Here is a 23229-nt window from a genome sequence, read left to right as displayed (position 1 = left end):
GTGTGTGTGTGTGTGTGTGTGTGTGTGTGTGTGTGTGTGTGTGTGTGAGAGAGAGAGAGAGAGAGAGAGAGAGAGAGAGAGAAAGAGAGCGGACACTGAGGGGCTCTGACAGTAAAAGAGAGAAATACCGTGCCTGGAAAACAAGTGCAATGGGGAGTGACACTGAAAGCAAACTCTTGGAGCAGTGGAACACGCTGATGCAGGAGCTTTTGATCATGTCCTGTGGTAACAAAATACCTTTGACTAGCCCAGATACACAGATGCAGATTCCACGGGAGGGAAACCAAAGTTTCACGGGATGAAATTTACTCTTACTACAAGTGATACAACAATACTCTGTCTTCTATCTTATTTCATTAAAAAAAAATAATAGAAGACGAACGCAAGTAAGCTGGGCCTTGATCTGTTAAACTGATTTACCACCAACTGAAGGGTTACAGCTCGCAAATATTGACCATTGTCCTGGAGGGCACCTGACCTATTTGGGGCTGCCCACGCCTTCCTGCACTTGGAGGATTTCTAGCATTGTGATCCCACATCTCCAGAAGAGATGTCAGAGCTGGCTGCCCAGCTTCCTTATAAGCGGGTCCTGGTCCTTTCGTCGCACCCACGCCAGACAGCATCAGGAGCGGGTGACAGCGGAGGTAAGTGTGCAGAGCTCTCCCCTCCCTTTGGCCCAGGCCAGCAGGGACACTAGTGGGAGGTGGCACTCCTCACACTGATGAAGGTGGCACGGGCGACTGTGGCAGAGGCAGTTCCATTTAGAGTTCTCTGTACACGTGATGGTGGGACAGACTGTAGCCAAGGCTCACTCATTAGACCAGGCCTGGGTGATGTGCCGCCAGCTCCCAGAAGCTTAGCCTGGGGCCTGGTTTCCTAGCCCTCCTAGGATTCCTCCAGCCAGTTAGTCCATCACAGCTTCTGTTGCTTATGACCAGGAATCCTCTCTGCAGCAAACGTTACATTGTAAATTTTATTCTGGGACTCATTCTAAAGGGCCCATCTCTTCTTAAAAAGACCACACTGAGGGCTTCCCTGGTGGCGCAGGGGTTGAAAGTCCGCCTGCCGATGCAGGGGACACGGGTTCGTGCCCCGGTCCGGGAAGATCCCACATGCTGCGGAGTGGCTGGGCCCGTGAGCCATGGCTGCTGAGCCTGCGCGTCCAGAGCCTGTGCTCCGCAACGGGAGAGGCCACAACAGTGAGAGGCCCGCGTAACGCAAAAAAAAAAAAAAAAAAAAGACCACACTGAAACATTCTAACTGCCTTCTCTGGATGAATCAAATTCATTTTAGTAATATCAGTTACAAGTACCTCCACCCTCCAAATCGATTCAGTTTCTGAGTTTAAATGAGGAGAGATCAGAAGATGAGTTAAGTTTGAGGGACTCTACTTTATCCAAAATAATATGGTGTCTGAGTTTTGGATGGCAAGTTGAGAGAGCTCAGATAAGTGAGGGATTTGTCTGAAAGTTTATCTGTGTCTGTTCGATTTCTGAGTTCTGACAGCAAAGGCTCAGATAGCACGGGACACCTGTATTCTTTTTAATCAGCTGTTTTCTCAAAAAAGGCACAGCAAAGCATAGAAACCAGAATCCCCTCCCAGGTAACATAACCTGGTTAAATTTCTTCACAAGTTATTGGAAAACTGATGGCTATATTTGTCTTCTTTTAAGTAATTTTAATAGCTTGACTTGTCACCAGGAATGACTTGTCTTATGGTAGCAGTTTGGTTTGCAAGCATTATTTCATCCGAACTATTTTTTTTTACATCTTTATTGGAGTATAATTGCTTTACAATGGTGTGTTAGTTTCTGCTGTATAACAAAGTGAATCCCCTATATGTATACATATATCCCCATATCTCCTCCCTCTTGCACCTCCCTCCCACCCTCCCTATCCCACCCCTCTAGGTGGTCACAAAGCACTGAGCTGATCTCCCTGTGCTATGTGGCTGCTTCCCACTAGCTATCTATTTTACATTTGGTAGCGTATATGTGTCCATGCCACTCTCTCTTCGTCCCAGCTTACCCTTCCCCCTCCCCGTGTCCTCAAGTCCATTCTCTACATCTGCGTCTTTATTCCCGTCCTGCCCCTAGGTTCTTCAGAACCTTTTTTTTTTTTTAAGATTCCACATATATGTGTTAGCATACGGTATTTGTTTTTCTCTTTCTGACTTACTTCACTCTGTATGACCATCCAAACTATTGAATTAACCCCTCAGACATAACATGGGACCCCAGCTTTCTCTATGACTTCTTCTTACAAGGTGAAACTCTGAAATGTTATGATTATTTGGTTTGCAACAGAATTCCATGCCCAATCGGTACTTGGCAGTGGGGTGGTGAGAGGACCACCATCATTCCCATTTTATAGATAAAGACACTGGGGCATAAGGAACTCACCCAGGGCCACACGGCTCACAGGACTCCAGGTCTGAGAGCCCGTGTGCACTTTCCCATCAACTGTCAGAACGGGGCCAGCTTGGGAGGGGGAGGAGGGAGGGGAGGAGTTGACGGGCTGAGCCAGGACTGTCTCTGGGCCAGGAGAGGGGCAAGAGAGAGGCAAGCTAGTGAGTGGTGTTTAGCGCTGCCCCGATGTGGACTTGATAAGCAAGGTGAGGGAGAAGGCAGGGAACTGATACGCGTTCCCGCGCAACACAATCCACCAGTAGAAAGGCCTCCAAAGTCTTCGTCGGCCTTTGATTACTTTAAGAGCAGCCTTTGGAAAACAGAACTTGTCCCTTTCTTTTCTTTTTTTTGCGGTACGCGGGCCTCTCACTGCTGCGGCCTCTCCCGTTGTGGACGCGCAGGCTCAGCGGCCACGGCTCACGGGCCCAGCCGCTCCGCGGCATAGCGGGATCTTCCCGGACCAGGGCACGAACCCGTGTCCCCTGCATAGGCAGGCGGACTCTCAACCACTGCGCCACCAGGGAAGCCCTCGGCCCTTTCTTATATCTAACCCTAAGCAGTGTGCTCCAGAGTAAATAAGAGGATAGAGTGGTTCGGGAATTTGGGGTTTATGGGGCCTTAAGCTCTCCTTAACCTAATGGGTAACTACTTCAGCCCAAGGTATTCCTCTCTGTCCGGCTGTGATTCCAGAGACAGACACACGTTCCAGGGCCTGGAAAGAGCATTTTCATCTTACTGCACTGCAGGTTGGTTTTTTAAAGGCTCATCTTGACTTGCTGCTACTGAATTGTTTCCTCTCTTCTCTAATATCCCATTTATACATCATCAGTGTTTACTTCATAAATGTTTCGCATAAAATACAATTTAAAAAAAAGTCCTTTCTGCCTTGCATTTGATCTGAGGAAGGCTTCAGAAATCTGATGCGGTGGGTTTCAGGACAGACAGCAGAGCACCAAGGAGCTCTGTCCTGAACCAGGGAGAACAGATCACTGAGAACAGATCACTGGGCCCTTTTGCCTACAAAAGGCAAGATAAGGCCCTGGAATGTTAGGTGACCTTTCAGTTGCTACCTTTAAAACCCAATCCAGGCCTTACTTCAGTCATCCAATCTGTCCTCTTCTTTCTGAGAAGAAATTCTGAATGCCTTCATGTAGTATTTCCAGAAGTACATGCCTGTAGCTTTACTCACAAAGAGTAGCCTCTTCACCATCAAAGACAATAATATTGCTGAAAATACTATCTTGCTTTTTCAAATGTCAAGGATGAGGCTGGCGTTTTCCTGTATGAGAAGCCTTGATACTTATGCTCACCAGGTCGCCCACACTTGATTACTCTGGTCAAGTCACCCTGAAAGCCTCCTACAGCATCCACCTGCCCAGGTGAGTATAGCCTTCCCGGAACATTTACCTCATCCCAGTACCTTCCCACAGGTCTTATTCGCCAGCAAACTATTTTCTCGGTGGTCTTCCTCTGGCCAGTGTTATGGCCAGGACATCAGTAGGAGTGACCCATCTGACGGTGGGCTTCTTGGCTATACTTTATTTCTTATTTGGTAAAAGCTGCCTGGAAGAGTCTGGGTCTTCAGTTCAGTTATGCAGGAGGGATGGGGAAGGTGCCTCAGGGTGGTGATGGAGAAGCAAGTGCTGGTTTTATTTACAAAGGTGGTTTTCTTACAAGGCACATTGAAAAATTACATGTTTTACTTTCTCATCAGTCCCTATGTCTAGAATACATCATTTTCAATCAGATATTAAGAGCAAGTTTTATTTCAAAAGAAAATAGAAACCAAACGACTTTGCCTTGAGAAAGCAAGCATTTAAAACACTTCCTCTGAAGTCAAAACATAAGATCACAGCTTGACTAGCCAGCAACCTATTGTCATATCCACGAATAAGGAGTTCCAGGGATCAACCCTAGGGAGGCAGGATCCTTTTAACCAAAGTCAAAAGCTGCGTCTTCGCAGCTGCACGTCTGTGCCTTTGGGTCCTCTCAGTCTACCTCTTCTCTTTATTATCTCTTTTTCAGCTTTATGTGGTATAATTGACAAATGAAATCAGGAGATATTTGATTTGTATGATTTGAAAGTTTAAATTCCTCTAGGGAAAACCTAGAAAAGGTGAATAAAATTATCTCTAAGCAAATTTCAAACCTAAGAAAGAATTTTTCTACAAGAAAAAGTAGTGGAGTGGGAGACAGAGAATGGGGGGACATAGTACCTTTTTTTCCCTCATTTTTATCACCTTCTTGTGTCAAGGAGATGTGATTTGCGCTATCTCAGCTCAGAGAAATCAGAAGAGGCCGAAGGAGAAAGGGAAGGATAAACGCAGGAAAATGAAGAAATATTAGTTATCTCACTCTCTTCAAAATACCTTGAAGAAGTGCTGAATGGTGCTACTCTTGCAGATGAGGAAAAGAAAAGAGAGGGCTAATTTGTGAAATTTTTTCCTGGCAGATTCATTCTTAATTCAACATATATTGACCGAGAGGCCACTCTGGGCCGGGCACTGGGGGTACAGGGTAAGGCTGTGGTGGTTTGGGTCGGGGTGTGTGTGGGGGGAAGGGCAGGAAGAGTCCATGGAGGCCCTCGGGAGCTGGAAAAGCACACAGAAGTCACCTGTTGAAAGAAATCTCACAGCCAGCTGGAGATGCAACAGGTTTCTAAATTTCACTCCAGTGACAGAGTGATGCAATTGTAATTACACTCCAATGACACAGTGGCATAGTTAAAATTACACTTACACTTGAGTGTCAGTTGCTATAAGGAGGTGGACGTGGCACTTAAAATATTTTTTTCAAGGGAACCAAAAGAGAGAGAATGGGAGAGAAGGCAGCAGGAAAGAAGTGGGCGTAGGTAACTGACCCTCTCCCTCCAAGGTCTCCCCTCAGGGTCCCTCTCCATGTCTGTTTGTAGGACTGAAGGAAGGAACTCTAGACCTCACCCCGCCACTCACTCTGTTGACTGTCAAATGAAATTCTGAGTCTCCACTCCTCCCCCATGTAACTCAGGGGTAAATTCTAAGCCAATGGAGGTTATCCTGTTTCTCTTTTATTCTTTCAGTCAGTGAAGATCTACTAGAGATCTATGATGTGCCTCTGATGTCCTCCAGCCACTGTAAACGCCTGTCCTCAGGTCTGCTTGGAGCAGAGGCATGTGGCCTAAGCCTAATCGAAGAGGAGTGAGGGCAAGTGTGCTGGGGGGTTTCTAGAAAAGGCCTCTTCACTCTTAAAAAGATGCATGGGAAGACGTGACCTCCTCTTCTGCTGGACACTGTCTGTGACTACATTTCAGCAGTGCAGCAGCTGTCCCAAGACCACGAGGGCAGCAAAGCACAGGCATCTTGCTGAAGATGGTGGAGCAGAAACAGGTAAAGAACCTGGGTCTTCACGTGTCACTGAGCTGCTGAATTAGTCAACCCTGAACCACTCTATCTCAGAACTTCTTGTAATGTAAGAAAGCAAACATTTTATTTATCCTTTAAGCCATTTTGAAAGGGGTTTCCTATTACTTGTGGCCAAAAGCATCCTGTTATAAACCTCATAGAGAAAGTCAAGGGCCTTCTTTGCTATCTAGACTCTGTACAAAAAGAACCAGAGGGCCCCTCCTGTAGGAATTGATCAATTCTAGTACACAGAGAGCATATGTAAACTCACAGACATACGAGACATATGGACACAACCAAACTTAGGCCTATACTTAAACATTCAGGGCAGCCTTTACTAGGTCAAGGATAAATGCGTTTGAAGTTGCCAAAACAGAGCCATTCTGGGAATGCCATCCACTGCGGGCACTTCCCCAAAACTGCCTTTCAAGGACAAGGCAAATGCTGGGCTCCATTGCTCCCATTCATTCCATTACTTAATTTGAGAATTTGTGCCAAGAGTGGGGAGAGAGGAAGAGAAGGTGACGAGACTGGAACAAGAAGAGTCGTGTCCGTTCCACTCGGTGAAGCATTCACCTAGCATCATGGCTCCTGAAAAGGCTGTAGTCTGAATGCCAGCTGTGGGGGGGGGGGCAGCCACATGCCCGGGAGTACCCTTTCCTAGTGCCTGCCAGCTCCCCCATCAAATCTATGGCACCCTCCAAGGCCACCCCCAATTTAAAAAATATTCAATAACAGCATTCTTTAATGTGGAAAACTTACAGTTTTACTAATCTGATGTAAAGTGTGAGCAAACGGCTCTTTGGAGAACAAGGCTGACACTGTGTTTGCTTTGTACACGTGGCTGCAAGACAGTCCCTCCAAGCACTGCTTCCCTAATGTCCTTAGCCTTCCTGCACAGAATGCTGAATGGACTTTGTCCTTTTCTAAATCTGAGCCCTTGGTTTTGGTGGCGGAAGGTTCAGCTCAATCCGCGGGCTGACATTTGGGCTCCAGAGGAGCAAAGGCACAACCACCGCCGCTGGGCGTGAGGTCCGAAGCACGCTAGGCACGGGCCAACTCAGGCCCTAAGACTGCGCTCCTGGGAAAAAGAAGCCAGAGACTGACAGAGAGAAGAAGAAGCAGCACAGGGAGATAGAAACATGTAGAAGACAGAGGCGAGACACCTCACGATGGGCCTCACATGAGAAAAGGCCAGGACTCCGCCGAGTACAGGAATGTGTGGGAGCCAGAGCCGTAACATCAGGCCGGCATCAGAGGCCGGGTGGCAGCTCAGCGGTGACTGATGGCCTTGGGTTCAGCTTCCCGAGCCGTAAACGGAGCAGACTGAACTACATGAGCCCTGTGGGTCCTCCCCGCTTTGTGTGTATCACAAAGTCCGGGCAGCCAGGATAAGAAAAGCATAAAACAGAGAACGTTTATCTTTCCATGAGCAAAACAAAAGCCCAGTCCCATCATGAGAGACTCAGCCAGGTAAGTGGATATTGAAGATTAGATGTCTTCATGAAGGAAGAAGAGGACAAATCAGCAGAAATCACGCAAAATGCCACGTCCAACAGATTTAATCCCCCAACCTTCAGGGCTTTTGGAACCTTAAAAAAAAACAGCTGCTAATGAAGCCCCAAAGCCCAGCTCCTGCCAAAGCTCCACAGAAGGGATCATCTGTAAAAAATCACGGCTATGGAGACACTGATCTCTGAGAATCCTCAAACTTCCAAAACGGCTCTCAGAAATAGCAAGTTTAAATTTTTCAAAAAGCAGAAAAGAAACCTCTGAAGCTGTGAAGAACTGGGAAGCAGTTAACGCACAGTCAAGGAAAGCTGGAGGCTTGAAGAACACACATACCTTTGCATTGATCAGCTTCCTGCACACGTACTACGTTCTGATTGACTGATTTAAAACTAAAAATTTAAAAAAGGATGGTAGGGCACAGACAAGATGAGAAATAGGAATAGAGGGCACAGAACAATAATGTTCATGGCATCAAGGGATGGCCGGGAAGTAAGCAGCAGAACTTCACAGGATACGGAAGGTAGAAGGCTGAGGGGGGTGACGGTGACCACTACCTGAACTGTCACCTACTCACCTTCCCTGGGGACTCTGGTAGCCATAGACCTTGTGTGGGTATCAAATATGAGATACAGCTCACCATCTCCTTTTTCTGGGCTGTATTCTTACTCCATCTTTGTAAGGCCAGGTTCTAGAGCTCAGGGGGACCACCCACAGCCTCTGGTATTTTCAGTGTGTGTAAGAGGCTTGATGCCCCAAGCGGCCACTTAAGTTGCACTATAGCACAGCACCCTTGAAAGAAAGGATGGGCTCCATAAGGTCTAAGCTCTCCCTAAACCTAAAATCCTGAGCGTTTATGTGAAGGAAGTGGTAGGAAAAAGAAAGTTGGCAAATAGCTAGAAAAGCTTTTCAACACTGGGGACTTTTCCTAGAAAGAGAATGCCATAGCAACCAATCCCCCTTCATTCCATGACCTGTCTATATTTTGAATATTTTATCTTCATACTCCAATCACTCTGCATCATCAGAACTTTCATCATGGCGGAAAGGCCAAACTATGTTGGTCATATCTGCATAAGATATGCAGGTGCTGGGCACTGAAGGTCTGCATTCCCACCCCAAATTCATATGTTGAAATCCTAACCCTGAAGCTGAAGACTGTTGGACCTCCTGGACCCTACAGGGCCAAACCATAGAGCTACCTGTGAACATTTGCTATCCTTTAAGACATAGGAAGAAGGACTCCAAGGTGGCTCCGAGGTCATCTGGGCTGTCATTTCCACCACAGCTGTCATTCCACATGGGGGGAGGGGAGGAGGACTGCCTCCACCTTGGTTTCAAAGGGCAAGACCAACATCCGGCTCTGTTGGGCCAGGGGACCGGAGCGCTGGGGATTCGACCCCCACTGGGAAGGCTGTGGAGGCAGACTACGGCTCCAGTGGGTCTGGAAGGCAGAGCATCAAGCCCAAGAGGATTATTCTCGAGCCTTGAGAGATAGCCTAGAGTTTGCCTTCCTACGTTTTGGACTTGCCTGGGGCTTGTCACCCCTTCCTCCTTTCCCGTTTCTTCCTTTGGGAATGGGAATGACTACTCTGTGCCTGGCCCACTACTGTATTCTGTAAGCACAGAACTTGCTTGATTTCACAGGTTCACAGCTGGGGAAGAATTCTGCCACAGGATGAATCTTCTGCTGTTTTAAGCCGCTCAGTCTACGGTAGCCTATTATAGAGGCCTATACTAAGACAGAGGTTTTCATATCTTGAAACGTTTTCACTAAAAAAAAATAATAATAACAATAACAAAAATAAAATAAAGGTAAAATTTAATCTAAAAGCTTGAGTGGTTAGAGAGCTAAATTCAGCGGCCAAATAACCTGGCTATCTAGAACAATCCATTCCCTGAAGGGTTCAGAATCATGGTTTTACTGGTTGGATTATTATGCTACCAGCAGAACCCACAAAAATACAGAACGAAATTCCACTGCCAACATTTTGGAAGGCCTAAAGGACTTGCCGTGTGTGATACTGTGATTTATAAGAAGTAAGTATTTGGTCTTTGTTCCCTTTCTGGAACAGAATCCTAAACTCCTTGGAAGTTCCTAAGGGATGACAGTGAGAAGCGTCTTTTGTTATGTTAATGAGGTGACTTTTGGGAAGCCGCTCAGGATGGGGGTCAATGAAGCCAACAATGGGATTAGAGGGTAGGAAGCCTCAGTCCCACACCCCCTGATCTCTGGGGAGCGGGGTGGGGGGGGGGCTGGCGGTTGAATCAATGGCCAAAGATTTAATCAATCATACCAACGTAATGAAACTTCCATAGGAAACTAAAAGGATAGGGTTTAGAAAGCTTCTGGGTTGGTGAGGGCGCGGAGATTTGGGGAGAGTGATGCACCTGGAGAGGGCATGGACGCTGCTCGCCCCTTCCCACAGACTTTACCCTACGCATCTCTTCATCTGGCTTTTGATTAATATTCTCAGTCATCTAGTGAGCAAACTGGTTTCCTGAGTCCTGTGAGCTGTTCTAACAAATTAATCAAACCTAAGGAGGATTTATAGCCGGTCGGTCAGAAGCACAGGTGACACCCTGCACTTGTGATTGGCATCTGCAGCGGGGGCAGCAGCAGCCTTGTGGGACTTAACCTGTGGAATCTGATGCTATCTCCAGGTAGACAGTGTCAGAATAGAGTAGCACTGTAGGACACCAAATTGGTGTTCAACTTGCTTGTTGGTGCAGGGACACCAACCCACCGCCACAGACACCGGAATTGGTATTAGAATCCTATCACCACAGTACAGCTTCAGACAACAATCAGTAACGTTCACAATGGGCTCCTAATATTACACATTATATTCTATGATGGGAGGATGGAGAAGAAGCACATCTTAAATCATCATATTTAAAACCTGAGCAGGGCCCAAGGAGCATAACTCATAAAAAAAGACTGAAACAGTTACAAAATATCCTAAGTGTAAAAGAAACAGGAGGGACTTCCCTGGTGGTCCAGTGGTTAAGACTTCGCCTTCCAATGCAGGGAGTGTGGGTTCGATCCCTGGTTGGGGAGCATGCCTCACAGCCAAAAAACCAAAACATAAGACAGAAAGAAGCGATATTGTAAAAAATTCAATAAAGACTTTATAAAATGGTCTACATCAAAAAAACAAACAACAACAACAAAAAAACTTAAAAAAATAAAAGAAACAGGATATAAAAAGTGAGCGTTTAGAAATCACTCACAGAGAATAAATAGAGAATATTCCAGGGAGAAAGTACTAAAGGGGAATAAGAAAAAATAAAGCGACTCGTAAGGGACAATTCAGAGGAAAGGTATGAATCTCAAGTATGGCAAGATACCAAATTAGTTTTTAAACCAAGGCTTTTGCCTCACTCTATAATCATGATGGGGGAAAATTTCACAGCAATAATTGTTTTTAACCTGATAATGAAAATTCTTATCCCAACAAAGTTTACAGTTAAGACAACAATTATTCAAGTAATACTCTTTAGAGCACTGACTCTGTCCTTAGCAAAAAAGGAGTAACTGAACAGTAATTGAGTATTTTATGACTCAGCTGATAATAACAAACACAGCAACAAGAACAATAGTTGACATTCATTGAGAGCTTACAATTTGTCAGTCACTGTTCAGAGTATTTTACTTGTTTTAATTCAGTTAACCCTTACAACTGTACTTCTCTCCATTTCAGAGAGAAATGGCTTAAAGAGGGACAGAGCTAGGAAGTGGCAGAAAGGGCAGTCTGTCTCCAGAGCCTGTGCCCTTAACCACCATACAACACTCAAGAGTCTTTTTTTATTCCACCCTCCAGTTTCATCTTCCAGATGACATGCATCTCAAAAATACCAACAAGGGCACAATGCACAGGAGAAATGCGATAAAGCGTTACATCACTTACCATTGGGGAAAGCTAGTACACTGATGATAAGAAAGAAGAAAATTACGGAGAGGATACCCCTCCAGATGTTGTCTTCTGGGACAGAGTCATCCCTGAAAATAGAAAAGGAACATTGAGTATTCATTTTTGGATCTAAATAGCCAGCCTAGAAGGAGTAAGAGTTCCATGTTCTAAAAACTGGGGGATTGCTAACTTTATTTTGCTGAGCTAAGTCATTACACACACTATCTACTATTCACTATCATTTCCTAAAATAACACAGTGTCATAGTCAAGTCCAGTTCTGGTGAGGAAGGCAATTGGCAACCTCACACCCCAACACACATTCTGCTCAGACAAGCATTTGAGAATCACAGTTCTTTAAAAAAAAATTAAAAATACCCAGGATGTCAAAAGGTAAGGTTTATTTTGGAGAAATACCTTTTGGTTTTAAGACTAACTAAAGATGACCTTTACTACAGAGACTGTGGCAGAAAAATTGTTCGGGAATCAGAAAGGAAGCATAAGATTATAAGGAATAAGGGTATAATGCAATGAGATTATGCAGTCACTTGTCAAATATGGGCAGTTGGCTATCTAAGGGATGAATAAAAATGGGGCAGTGTAACATAATCAGAAAGCACCAGTAAAAAGTGCTAAAAGAAAAATTAAGAGAGTATGAATATGACTGGTTCACTTTGCTGTATGGCAAGAAACTAACACAACATTGTAAAGCAACTATACTCCAATAAAAATTAATTAAAAAAAGAAAGAAAAATTAAGAGAAAACAAAATACAAGATTTAAACTCAGAGCAGAAGCCAAAGAACTGTAAATAGGAGATAAGCTTCCCCGTTCTCCTGCCTGGTCATTTCTAATGTATTACTGTGTTTAACTCCTCTATAACCCCAGTAACTGAAATGATTACATTTGTTGGTTTATATGTTGTCTATCTCCTCTGTAGAAAGTAAACTCCTAATGGCAGGGAATTATTCATTAATAGGCCCTCAATATATTTCTGGACTGATTATTGATTATGGAAGAAAATTTACTGTTTTAAAATGAAGTAAAATTTCCCAAATGGAAATTTTCTTAACATTGATGGTGAAGAATTTAGGTTTTGACAGTTTGCAACAAAAAAGAAGATTCTAGTAACATATCTGGGGCTCAGAGAAGCAAACAAAAGTGGGAAAACAGAAATACATGACAGTAAAATTTTCTGAAGTACTGATAACTATTGAGAAGCTTGGGAGAGGGAAGTTCAGTGTTTCAGTTTCGAAAGACGCAGGATGAGTAGACAGAAGATATGAGATGAAACAGAATGGAAGGAGATAGTTTAGAGATGATGAGACTGGTAGCAATAAATCTTAAAATTATAAAAGAAGCTGGGTTTATCTAGAGAAGGACTGTAGTGAAAGAGTTTTCAAAAGACAAATATTAAATTAAGATTAAATATTACTAAAGGAAAAGAGACAGGTCAAAAAAAAATCTTAGAAGAAAACCGATTTCACGTAGAAAGAAGTTCTAGAGCGTCAGAATACATACATGAAAAGGTATGGAATGAAACAATAATGAATTACCTAGTTAAGGACTGGGTCCTGGGGTATTGGTTTAAAAGCAGAAGTTAACTTAGATGCCAACTTCTGTTTAGGCTGCTCAGTTTCTGCACCCAATGAAATGATTTCCAGACTTATGACAGGATTAAACGTAAGGTTCTGAAATAAGAGATCATACAGATCTTAAACGTTTCCTAGATCATCCTATGGCCAAGTAACCCTAAACTGGACAATGCTGGACAAAGAATGCTTGGCTGTTAACTTCAGAGATCTGATTACAAAACCAAACTACAGAATCAGACAGACTTCCTTCTGCAGGGAGGAAGTGCCTTAAAAAGTACAATCTTATTTTAATGGACATACTAATGATTAAACACCTGCCCAGAGGTCATGAACACAACCTAAAAATGCCAGCCCGACCATTACCAGGGCACTTGCCATGCTCTCTGGCTTATGCAGAGAAGCCCCATATCCAACTTCCAAGAACACCAACTTTTACTGAAGGATGGCTGCACAGTGAGGGTAGGAACACAATGTCCTCATTCAGACCAAATCACACTACTGATATTGCAAATAATGACAGCAACGATAATAGCTCCGGTTTATCAAGTGTCTACTGTGTGCCAGGCACTGAACAGGCAGTTTCTAGACATTATCTCTAATTGTCACAACCCACTGGGCTATTATCAACCATCTGAGGTAACAAAGGCTCAGATAGGTTTAGTAACTTGCCCAAGATTGTGGAGGTAAGAAGTTACAGAGCCAGCATTCAAAACCAGGCCTGCTAGACTCTGAAGATGATGATCTTTCCTCTTTGCCAAACTGCCTCATGAAAACTTATCTGTCATCCTAAATCAACCTGACTCATGGTAGATGCCCAGGGATGGCGTAAGAGAGTTTCACAGCGTGTGCAATTTGTAAGTTACAAAATAAAAGCAAGGCTAAAATGAATAAACGTGGCCTAGGAAAAGAAGATGGAATCCCATAACTCACAACTTATACCAAAATATGTTCTGGATGATTCAAGAAACTAAAAGTAAAACCAAAACAAAATTCTAGAAGAAATGATGGGCGAATTAAAAAAAAAACCAAAACCCCCAAACAAAACACAACAATCTCAGAGTGGGGAAGGCCTTTCGAAAGTACGATACAAACCTCCGAAGTCATAAAGGAGAAGACTGACAAATCTGCATGGCAAAGAAATCCGTAACAAAATCGTAAACTTGGAAAAAATACCTGCAACTCATATGAAGGCAAAGGGTTAATTCCCCTAATTACAAAGCTCTCCCCCCGAATCAATTAACAGAAAGAACACATGGACAAAGAAAAGCAAATAGAAAAATGGACAAAAGATATGAAGGGACAGTTCACAGAGCAGAAAAATCCATTGGCTCTCAGGCAAGTGAAAAGAAAAAGATGCTCAACCTTGTTCATGGTAAGAGATGGGGAAATGGAAACAACACAAAAAGACCATTTTTATCTACCTTATGGACAAAGGTAAAAATTTAATGGGTGAGGCTATGCAGAAATAGATAAACAGGCATTCTCACATACCACCTTTACGGAGCGCCATTTGGCAACATTATTAATTTACAAATGCATACACCCTGTGACCCAGCAATTCCATGTATGACAATGTATCTCACAGATATACCTTCATTTATGCAAAAACGACATATGTACAAGGTTGTTCACTGTGGCATTATATGTATTAGCAAAACTTGGAAACAACTAAATGTCTACTGAAAAGGGACTGATTAAGTAAATTATGGTTCCGTCTCAACATGGAGTACTAGGCAGCTGTAAAAAGAATGAAGCTTTTAATTAATTAACTGATACAGAATAAATTAAGAGATCATGAAGTAAACAAAGCAATTTGCAGAACAGTGAGTATAGTAAGCAACTTTCTATGCAAAAAAGAGAGCGTGTATATGTATATATAACTTGTAACTTCTGCTCATGGCTGCATAGCATGTCTCTGGAAATCCATCCAAGGTATGGTGACACTGGTTTTCTCCAAAGAGGATAAAAGAAGAGTGGGGCGAGGCTTTTCACTACATATCCTTTGGGGTACCTTGGATTTTAAGCAATGTAGGTATGTTACATTTCAAATAAGTCAATTATACATCAACATTAAATTTGTAAGAACTTGAGATCAGTGATAAAACAATGAAACTGCAATTTTGTAAATTTTGAGCCATTTTATTAGAAAGACAGGATCAAAAGAATGGCCTAGTTTCAGAAGTAAAAAAAAGGCCAATTAAACCTGAATAAAACAGCAGCGAGTCTGAAAAGTTGGCCGTTTTATATTTGCCTAATTAGAAAAACAAAAAGTATCAAAGATGGACGGCAAGATCTTTGGCAAAACTGAAAATATACAGTACAGGAAAATCAAACTCCCGTGATCAAAGATTGAAGGCTAGGCAGGTGAGCTAAAGAAGAAATCTTGAGTCCTATCAGACTAGCAGCCCCACATACACCCTCTGGCTTTCCTGAGAGTAGAGAGGGTGTACCCTCGGCATCCAGCACAGTCCCTGCAAGAGGTGGGCGCGCAGAAAGAACGGAATGCATGACTGAGGAGGCTGCCCACGCCACCGGCCTCCTGACAAGCTGACCACACAGGGCCGTTCCGTAAGCTCTGGTGTGGCCTCTTCTCTCTCAGCTCCCAGTAATCCGGAGACTTAACCATATGCCGAGGGACACAGACATTTTCCATAGTTAACCATGAAAAGCAACTTGGCTGCAAAGGCCCCAAAGACCACACTACTGACTCCAGAGACCCTCAATTAGAGGACAAGAAGGGTTTATCTCTGGACATCCACTAGATCTGTGCCGCACTCAGAAAGCTAGATAGCTGCTTTGCATGTTAGCTCTCTTAATCTTCCTAACATCCTCAAAGGGGGGAAATGATCATAATCTGCATTTTACTGACTCCAAAGTCTAAGTTTTTCCCCCTTTAGGAGGCTGTTTGGTGCAGTGACAAGGAAGACAGGCTTGTGGCCAGACGGCGTGGACCAGAATTCTGACTTCACACTTATCAGCCTGTGTGACCTTGGGCAGATTACTCAACCTCTCTGTGCCTTGGTTTCCTCCTCAGTATATCAAAGGGTAATAACAGTTCTACCTCACAGGGTTGTTGTGAGGATAAAATAATTCAACACGTGCGATGGACTTAGAACAGTGCCTGGCACAGAGGGCCTGTCAGTTATTAGTTTACAATGTCTGTCCACCCATTCCCTCAGCTAGCTGACACCTATCGTTGGGGACAAAGATGAACAAACTTGGTCCTGATTCTTGAGAGAATCATGATGAAAAGCACAATAAGACATAAAAATCAAATTATTATCTTAGTATAGCTTTGGCCTGAGAGAAAAGTTTTCAGTTCGCTGGCACTGTCTCTGATCAACCTGATAAGACACCCCCAAACCCAGAAAACCACCTCGATCGTTCACACAAGACTGGCCCCTGTTCGTGGGGCTGTTACCATCTCCTCAGGCTCTGAGGGGACAATGTAGTTCCTACTTCCCAGGGGAGCTCAGAACCTGCAGTCAGGGCTGCCAGTCCCCCATCTTGACTTTTCCTGGCCTCAGGATTCTTGCTCAAATAAGACATTTTACTTTACAGCAACAAAAAAGAAAAGGACTTCAACTGTGATGCCGTGGCAGTGCCCTGACCTCTTTCCTAGGTCCTCTGAGGCTCTAATAACAAGCGCCTCGGTCTCTGGGGCTCTGAACTTTCCAAAGGCCTTTCCCAGCTGGTATTTGACTGAACTGCTCCACAGTTCTGTGGGGGAGTATTATCTCCACTTGAAGGATGAAGAAAATAAAGCTCTTGCTTTGCCTTGCCCACAGTTACAACAAATAGAGGCAGAGTGAAGCAGGTGCCAGGGCTTCTGGAATGCTGGCTCTAGGTCAAGACTGCTACCCTTACCGGTATGATACCGACAAGCTTAGGGAGGCAGAGTCCTTCTCCCCGGAGTTCTGCTAAATTTACGAGGAGCTCCAGAAGCACGCTGGGGCAGCCCTGACCATACCCAGTGAAAATACTGAATGGATTAGAATAAAATTGTAATTTCAGGCCCCGTCTCATTCACCCACTGTATCTCCAGTGCCCAGCACAACGCTTGGCACGGAGCAGGCCTTCTCCATGTGGTGGGTGCCAGAAAGAGCAAAAGGCCGGGGCTGAGCGGGCCCGAGACCCAGGTAACGTGGGGGGAGTCACGGCCTGGGTCCACAGGCTCCACTGCACCTTCCTGCCCCAGTGCTGACCAATTAAGTACTCAAACATCTCAACTCCTTCTGTCACCCCTGTTTGAGTATAGGCAACTACCCAGGAGAGAACCCTAAAAGCAGGACAAGTATAAGGAAAGCCCTGAGTTTTTTTAACCAAGGTTTGAACTCAAAGAGTTTGGGACTCAGATTCTTAAACTTGAACAACAGGCTACAGGCAGTGGGCAAGGAGACCGAGAAAACAAACTCCATTCACTCACAGACAATTTTTAGACAAGGCTGTCTCCCTGGGGCCAGGAAGGTAAGAACGCTATCCTGACTCCTAAGGCTGCAAAGGTGATTGTCCCCTCTCCCCCTCCTATCTTCTCCTTTCCATCTCTTTAATAGCAATCCTTGAGACTGAGACACAACCCGTAGGCTCGTGTTTTTGAGGCTAGTCACTGTGAAGGATCCTCTCTCCCCATGGAAAACTCAGTCCCGGGTTACAAGGCGGATGGATGTTAACTAGCTTTGGTATTATCTTTGAAGACTACATTCGTTTCATTTTATAAAAAGTTAGGATTCTTTTTAAGAATTATAGCTGACATATCAACTAAAAGAGAAGAGTGACAGTTTTTGAAAGTTCACATTGTATAAATGATTTTTTTATATTTGATTCCTTTAGCATTTACTGGGTGTGTATTCTGTGATGATTGAGATATCTGGCCTCAAGAAATTGATACAGAAACAAATACTAAAACAGGAGAGATACAATAATAAAAAAAAAAGTTTAGAAGTATATAAACATTTCTGCCTCTGAGCTTCCTGGAACAATCAAGAAAGGTGTCTGGAGGGGGACCATCCAGGTGCGTTGCCAGGAATGCCATGGGCTCACGGGTAGGCAGGAGGTGCTCTCCAGTCAGAGAGAGGTACCATCCTGGCATTAGAGTCCAGCAACGTGCTATAGGTGACGGGGATCCAGGGAAAGAGTATAAGCAAGGGACAGATGAGATCACAATCTCGATTTCAGAAGGTCATGAGGAAAGCGGTGTGGAGGATGGACTGGAGGTAAATGGAGTCAAGGCCTGGGAGTGTCTATCCCAGAGAGCAGAGGGTTTGCTGAGCCAAAGCCTGGGCATGGGCAGAGGAGGACAGCTCTGAAAGCTACTAGGGCCCAACTGGACCTGGTGAAGATAAACTAGATGAACTCCAGGATGGCGGAGACCTGGGCTGGGTGGAGTGCGGACTGTTGAACTAAATTAAATGTGATGCCAGGACCTAGGGCTCAGGAAAGCAGTCCTAGCTGCCTGGACGAGTCCCTGGCTTCCAGATTTGTTGAGATTAAAACGCTGATAACTCCCCTATAGAAATCTGGGGCTAGAGGGATTATATCACAAGATAAACTATATTACACTTGGTAACAGAATTATACCTAAAATGCTAAACACTGGGCAGCAATACTAGGCATGTAAATTCTCTGAGGTAAGCATCATCTAAACCAAATAAATGTTTGAGTCATTCAGATGCTTATTTACTACAGAAGACCCCAAAGAAATATGACACATTTTCTCCTTCAATAAACGTATAATCTTATTAAGGACATAAAACACCAGAAATAAGGATAAGAGAGGATAATTAAAAGGGGCTTATTTATTTATGGCCGCACCACGGGGCATGCGGGATCTTAATTCTCCGGCCAGGGATCGAACCCGCGCCCCCTGCAGTGGAAGCGCGGAGTCTTAACCACTGGACTGCCTGGGAAGTCCCTAAAAGGCGCTTATTTAAATCCAATAAAAAATATGATTCAAATAGGAAGTGAGGAAGACAAATGTTATGATGGCTGCTAACTGGAACCTCTTTAGATGGCAACACCTAACACAGTGCGCTGCTTCACCTCCAGGGCTGGTGTAGCCCCAGTACACAGCCGAAATGGAGGATCACTTAACATTGCTGGTGTCCTGGAACAAGGACAGCCAGGCCTTCTGTTATTGGGAGAGAAAGAACATGATGTACATAAAGGAAACAGGCTCAAGACAACTGAATCAGCAGGGTCAGGAGTTATTTTCTAATGGGAATTGATATGGTCTAGAGGGAAAGAACAGGAAGCCTGGCAGCCATCCAGGAGGGAAGACACACAGAAGGTGGAATTATGGCTCCGTGATAAGATGAAGAGCTGGAGCTCCAAAGCCACTAAAGGAAATGAAGTAAAAAAGCAGTAGCACAAACAAATAAAAATCAATCAATCCAAAGCCTGTCCATTTCCCTGCCCTCATCCGCTTCCTCAGTCCCATATCAAGGAGAAACCATAGGTAAGCAGATGATCCCTTAGGTGCCGGAAGCTGCAGGAAGGCAATCTCTTCTGGGTAGGTGATGACTTTTGCTGGACAAGTGTCACTGGAGAGACTGACGCCACTGTTTTACTGCCAGGTGCCTCTGAAGGAGACAGTGAGCTGCAACGAATGTGATCTCGTAAAGTTTGGTGTTTTCAAATCTAAAGCCTGAGTGTTTGAAAGTAAGGCCATTCAACATTTCCAAGTTTACCAACCTACGAAAGCAGTGTAAATAGGAGGCACTCTGAGCGTAAGAGAAAGGCTCTCCTTGCCCTACTTTGGCTGAACAAACTTATAAGGCATAGGCCGAAGCGTTTAATTTCTAAAAATACTTACCTGAAAATGTGGCAAAGTGAGCTTTTCCAATCTTAGGGGGAATGATTCGATAACATCTGGCTTTATTGTTAGTGATGGGGACTGTCGGTTTAAACGCTATGATTTAGCAGTGAGTTGGCCTAGTTGTTATTTAACAAAAGAACTGCTTGATAAGTCCAAACTTGTCTCAGACTTCTGTGAGAGGCATCTAATCCTTGCCAATCCTAAATGCTTGCTGTGTCTCTGCAGCATGTGACATGACCCAGGTACTGTTTCACACATACGGGTAACCTGACACCCCAAAAGTACTCTATCGCTGACTCTCTTCAACTACTAGTCTTTGAAAAACAAACTTTACGAAGTAATTACTTTCAGTCTTTATGGAAGAAGACAGAGCTATCACTGTAATGTCTCAGTTTAAAGGGTCACAAATCATTACAAAAAATGAGTAAGACATAGTAAGTACTAATTGTACTAATGGTGCTTATGATTTTCTATAACATGAAACTTGTTGTTAAGTAGTTCTTTAATATGTGACTTCTGTCTCTGAAATTAGTGGAAGAAGTAAAATTATTATCATTTTTGGAAAAGGCCATAGCCTGAGGTTCAGATTATGCTTTTTCTATTATGTTTGACAAGCTGTTAAAATTCATATTCATTTCTTATAGTTTCACTGCTGTAATTTATTGAATGCTTTGGCAGAATATGCTGTAAAAGGGAAATTCCAGAAGAATGTGACTTTCTGTATTAGAAAAGAGGAAGAGAGATCTGTTCTGAAAGGGCCTAGAATAATATTAAAGATAAAAGTTTGAAACAAACTGCTCATTCTTGCTTCTCGTTATTTAAAATAAAATACCATAGTTACTTTTCTAAGTTCCAAAGAAACTCCTGCACTAATTCCATCTCTTGCCAACCCACACGAGATGAAGTGAAACTGAAGTTAATATGAAACAGGGATGCATGTTATCCACGCAAAGCACTGTCCATTTTCCCAAAGTCTTTATCCTTTTTCTTAATTATAGAGCACACCACACTCTCACTCAATGACAAACATAATTTAGAAGGCATTAGCATACAATGAAATGATGTAATAATAACAATAGCTAAGGTTTACTGAGCACCTACTATTTGTCATGCATTGAGCTAAATACAGATTATCTAAAAAAATGAATTGAGCCCTTATAACAAAATCCTATCGGGTATTACTAGATATTTTCACAGATAAGGAAACTGAGGCTTAGCAAAACTAAGTGGCCTCACAGCCACTAGCTGGTAAAATCAGATGACATGATAAGTATTTGAGGGCAACCATAAATAGGGACAAGACTGATTTCTCTCCAAAGCTAGAAATATGTTCTTGGTTGGATACTGTGGAAAGATCTGGTCTTACCCCGCTGCAGAGCGTTAGCAGAATATTTTACAATAATAGTAGCTGTTTCCCTCAATTATTAAGAGTAATTGTTTATATGCTTTATGGCTTTAGATAGAGTCATGCAAATAGATAAACACTGACAAAATAAGAAGTAAGAGTCAAATGCGTTGTGGAGATAAGGAACAAGTGTGATGTAGGAGGACATTATTAGTTTTATGAAAATCTGCAAAAGTGCATTGATTCTCAAGGGAGACACCATTGGCACTTGTGTGTATGTGCCTATGTGTGCCGGTAAGGGACAACTCTTTGTCGTACAATGCTGTCCCTTGCGTGATAAACATGTATAACTCCCACCCACTAAATACCAGAAGTTCCCTCAATGCTTGTGGCCACCGAATATAACCCTGTGCAGTTTCTGCGGATCTGGGCTGAGAACCATTGATTGTTGGATAAATATACTAGGAGAGAAGTAACTGACATTAATTATTCATCAAGTGCCAAGTACTCTGCTAAGTGCATTCACACATATTCATTTAATCCTTATAACTCCATATGCAGTAAGTACATATTTTATCCCCATTTTAGAAGTGGATCCTGAGTCTCAGAGAAAGGTTAAATAACTTAACCAAGGTCACGCGAACAGTCTTGAGACCAGCAGTGTGGCTCCCATACTCCAGTTCTCTGGGTTGGTCTTTTAAGCGTGGTAGAGGCACACCTTTTCTCTCTTTAAAGAGGTTCATTCAGAAAACATAAATCCTGATAAGTAGGACCCAAGGTGTGCCTGTCATTTAGGCATGAATCAGTTCCCTGGCTTGGGGTTGAAGGGCCACACGTTCAGTGAGGTAGAGTTATAAGCTCTGGGCTGACAAAAGTTGGGCAGGGTTAACTCCTATGCACAGGTATATATTAGAAGTGCTTTGAGTGTGTGTGTGTGTGTGTGTGTGTTTTCAGGGGGATATGAGAGTTCTGCTACAGTGTGTGAGGTTTGTGCGTTTTATTTAATACTTTCCATAGCACTTATGATGCACCAGGCACTGCTACAATGGCCTGACAATGTCTCATTTCAGCATGTATGTTAGATGATGAACAGAACAGAGCGTGCGCTGTGTGATGTGTGGTGGGTTCGTGTCTGTGTGGCAGTGCTGGAATGTCCGCTGTGATGTGTGTGTCCACGCCGCATTTTCTGTTGTGGTATAGACAGTGGTGTTTGAGGCTGGGGGAAGGGTTACGCGAGATGATTTGCGTGCCATGCATACAGACTGGAGTGCACCGCACGTGTGCATTTTGTGCACGCGGGTAGTGCCGAACACTGGAGGAGTTCCGCGGGAAGGGGTCTGAGTTGTGTCCTGGGCCTGTGTATGGTGCGTGGAAGGCAGGGGTGTTTTCAGTGTGAAGAGGTATGTGCTGAAAGTGGTGCATACCAGATGATTCATGCGGTGTGCTAGGCAGGGACGGAGGCCGGAGAGGAGGGGGCCCGTGTCGTGATGTGTGTGGGGAGCGACGCTGAGAGCCGCGGGAGAAGGGCGGGGGAGGAGATCGTGCTAGGTGACCCACGAGTGTTCCTGATGTGGCCCGAGGCGCTGTATGGGGAAAGGTGGCGTGGAGAGGGGTGGCGGTGGCGATGGGAGTGGGGATGGGGCTGGGTTGGAGGGTAGGGACGAACGCCGGTCCAGAGGAGCTGTCGGGAAGGAAGCTGGGTGCGCTAGGTGACATACCCGCCGGTGGAAAAGCGTGTGCGTGGAGCAATCAGCCCACTTCCTCACCCGGCCATGCTCCCCGCCACGGCCTCCATCCGCCCCTTCCCTTCGCCCAAAGGCGCGCCCCCAGCGCAGCCCGGCCCGCCTCACCTGGTGAAGGCAAAGTACATGAGGCTGACGATGGTGAAGCTGAGCAGAGTGATGGTGTGCGGCCGGTAGAAGAAGTCGATGGTGATGTCCTCCACTTGCTGCTCGTTGATCATCCGGAAATGCATCTTGTAGTTCACATCATCTTTGCTCAGGGTCCGGCTCCCCACGCAGGACGCCATGGCCCGCCTCCCCGTCCTGCGGCGGCGGCGGCGGCCCCGGCCCGTGGAGGCTGGGACCCCGGAGGTGACGAGCCGCAGCGAGAAGGTTGCTGGACGCCGGGGCCGGGTCTGGCGAGAAGCAAAGGAACTGAGCAGAGGGAAGGACAGGCGCGGGAGGGCGGGGTCGCGGCGCCGCCAACGCAGCCTCGGGCGGGGGACGCCGCTCGCCCGGCCCCGGCTGGCGTTGGGGGACGGGCA

General features: G+C 44.6%; 1 protein-coding gene across 7 annotated transcripts in view; it reads right to left on the bottom strand.

Annotated features, from left to right (window-relative positions):
* The window catches only part of PTDSS1 (phosphatidylserine synthase 1), a 67951-nt gene extending 44825 nt beyond the window's left edge, over nt 1-23126 (bottom strand). The window contains exons 1-3 of one of the 7 annotated variants that reach the window (XM_027131450.1): nt 22814-23104; nt 11209-11300; nt 10290-10379 (exon numbers count right to left, since the gene is read on the bottom strand). In XM_027131450.1, the coding sequence (XP_026987251.1) occupies nt 10290-10379; nt 11209-11300; nt 22814-22992 (361 nt within the window). In that variant the 5' untranslated portion in view covers nt 22993-23104. Of the gene's footprint in view, nt 1-10289; nt 10380-11208; nt 11301-12765; nt 12901-22813 lie in introns of all 7 variants that reach the window. The other 6 variants (XM_027131447.1, XM_027131451.1, XM_027131448.1 and 3 more) reach the window with 6 other exon arrangements.
* Nucleotides 23127-23229: the final 103 nt, after the last annotated feature.

The sequence above is a fragment of the Aethalodelphis obliquidens genome, unplaced genomic scaffold (assembly GCF_003676395.1).
Source record: "Aethalodelphis obliquidens isolate GAN/ISIS:26980383/991018 unplaced genomic scaffold, ASM367639v1 scaffold39, whole genome shotgun sequence".
Lineage (NCBI taxonomy): Eukaryota > Metazoa > Chordata > Mammalia > Artiodactyla > Delphinidae > Aethalodelphis > Aethalodelphis obliquidens.
The sequence above is the reverse complement of the archived record's forward strand: the minus strand, read 5'-3'. Positions and strand labels throughout refer to the sequence as shown.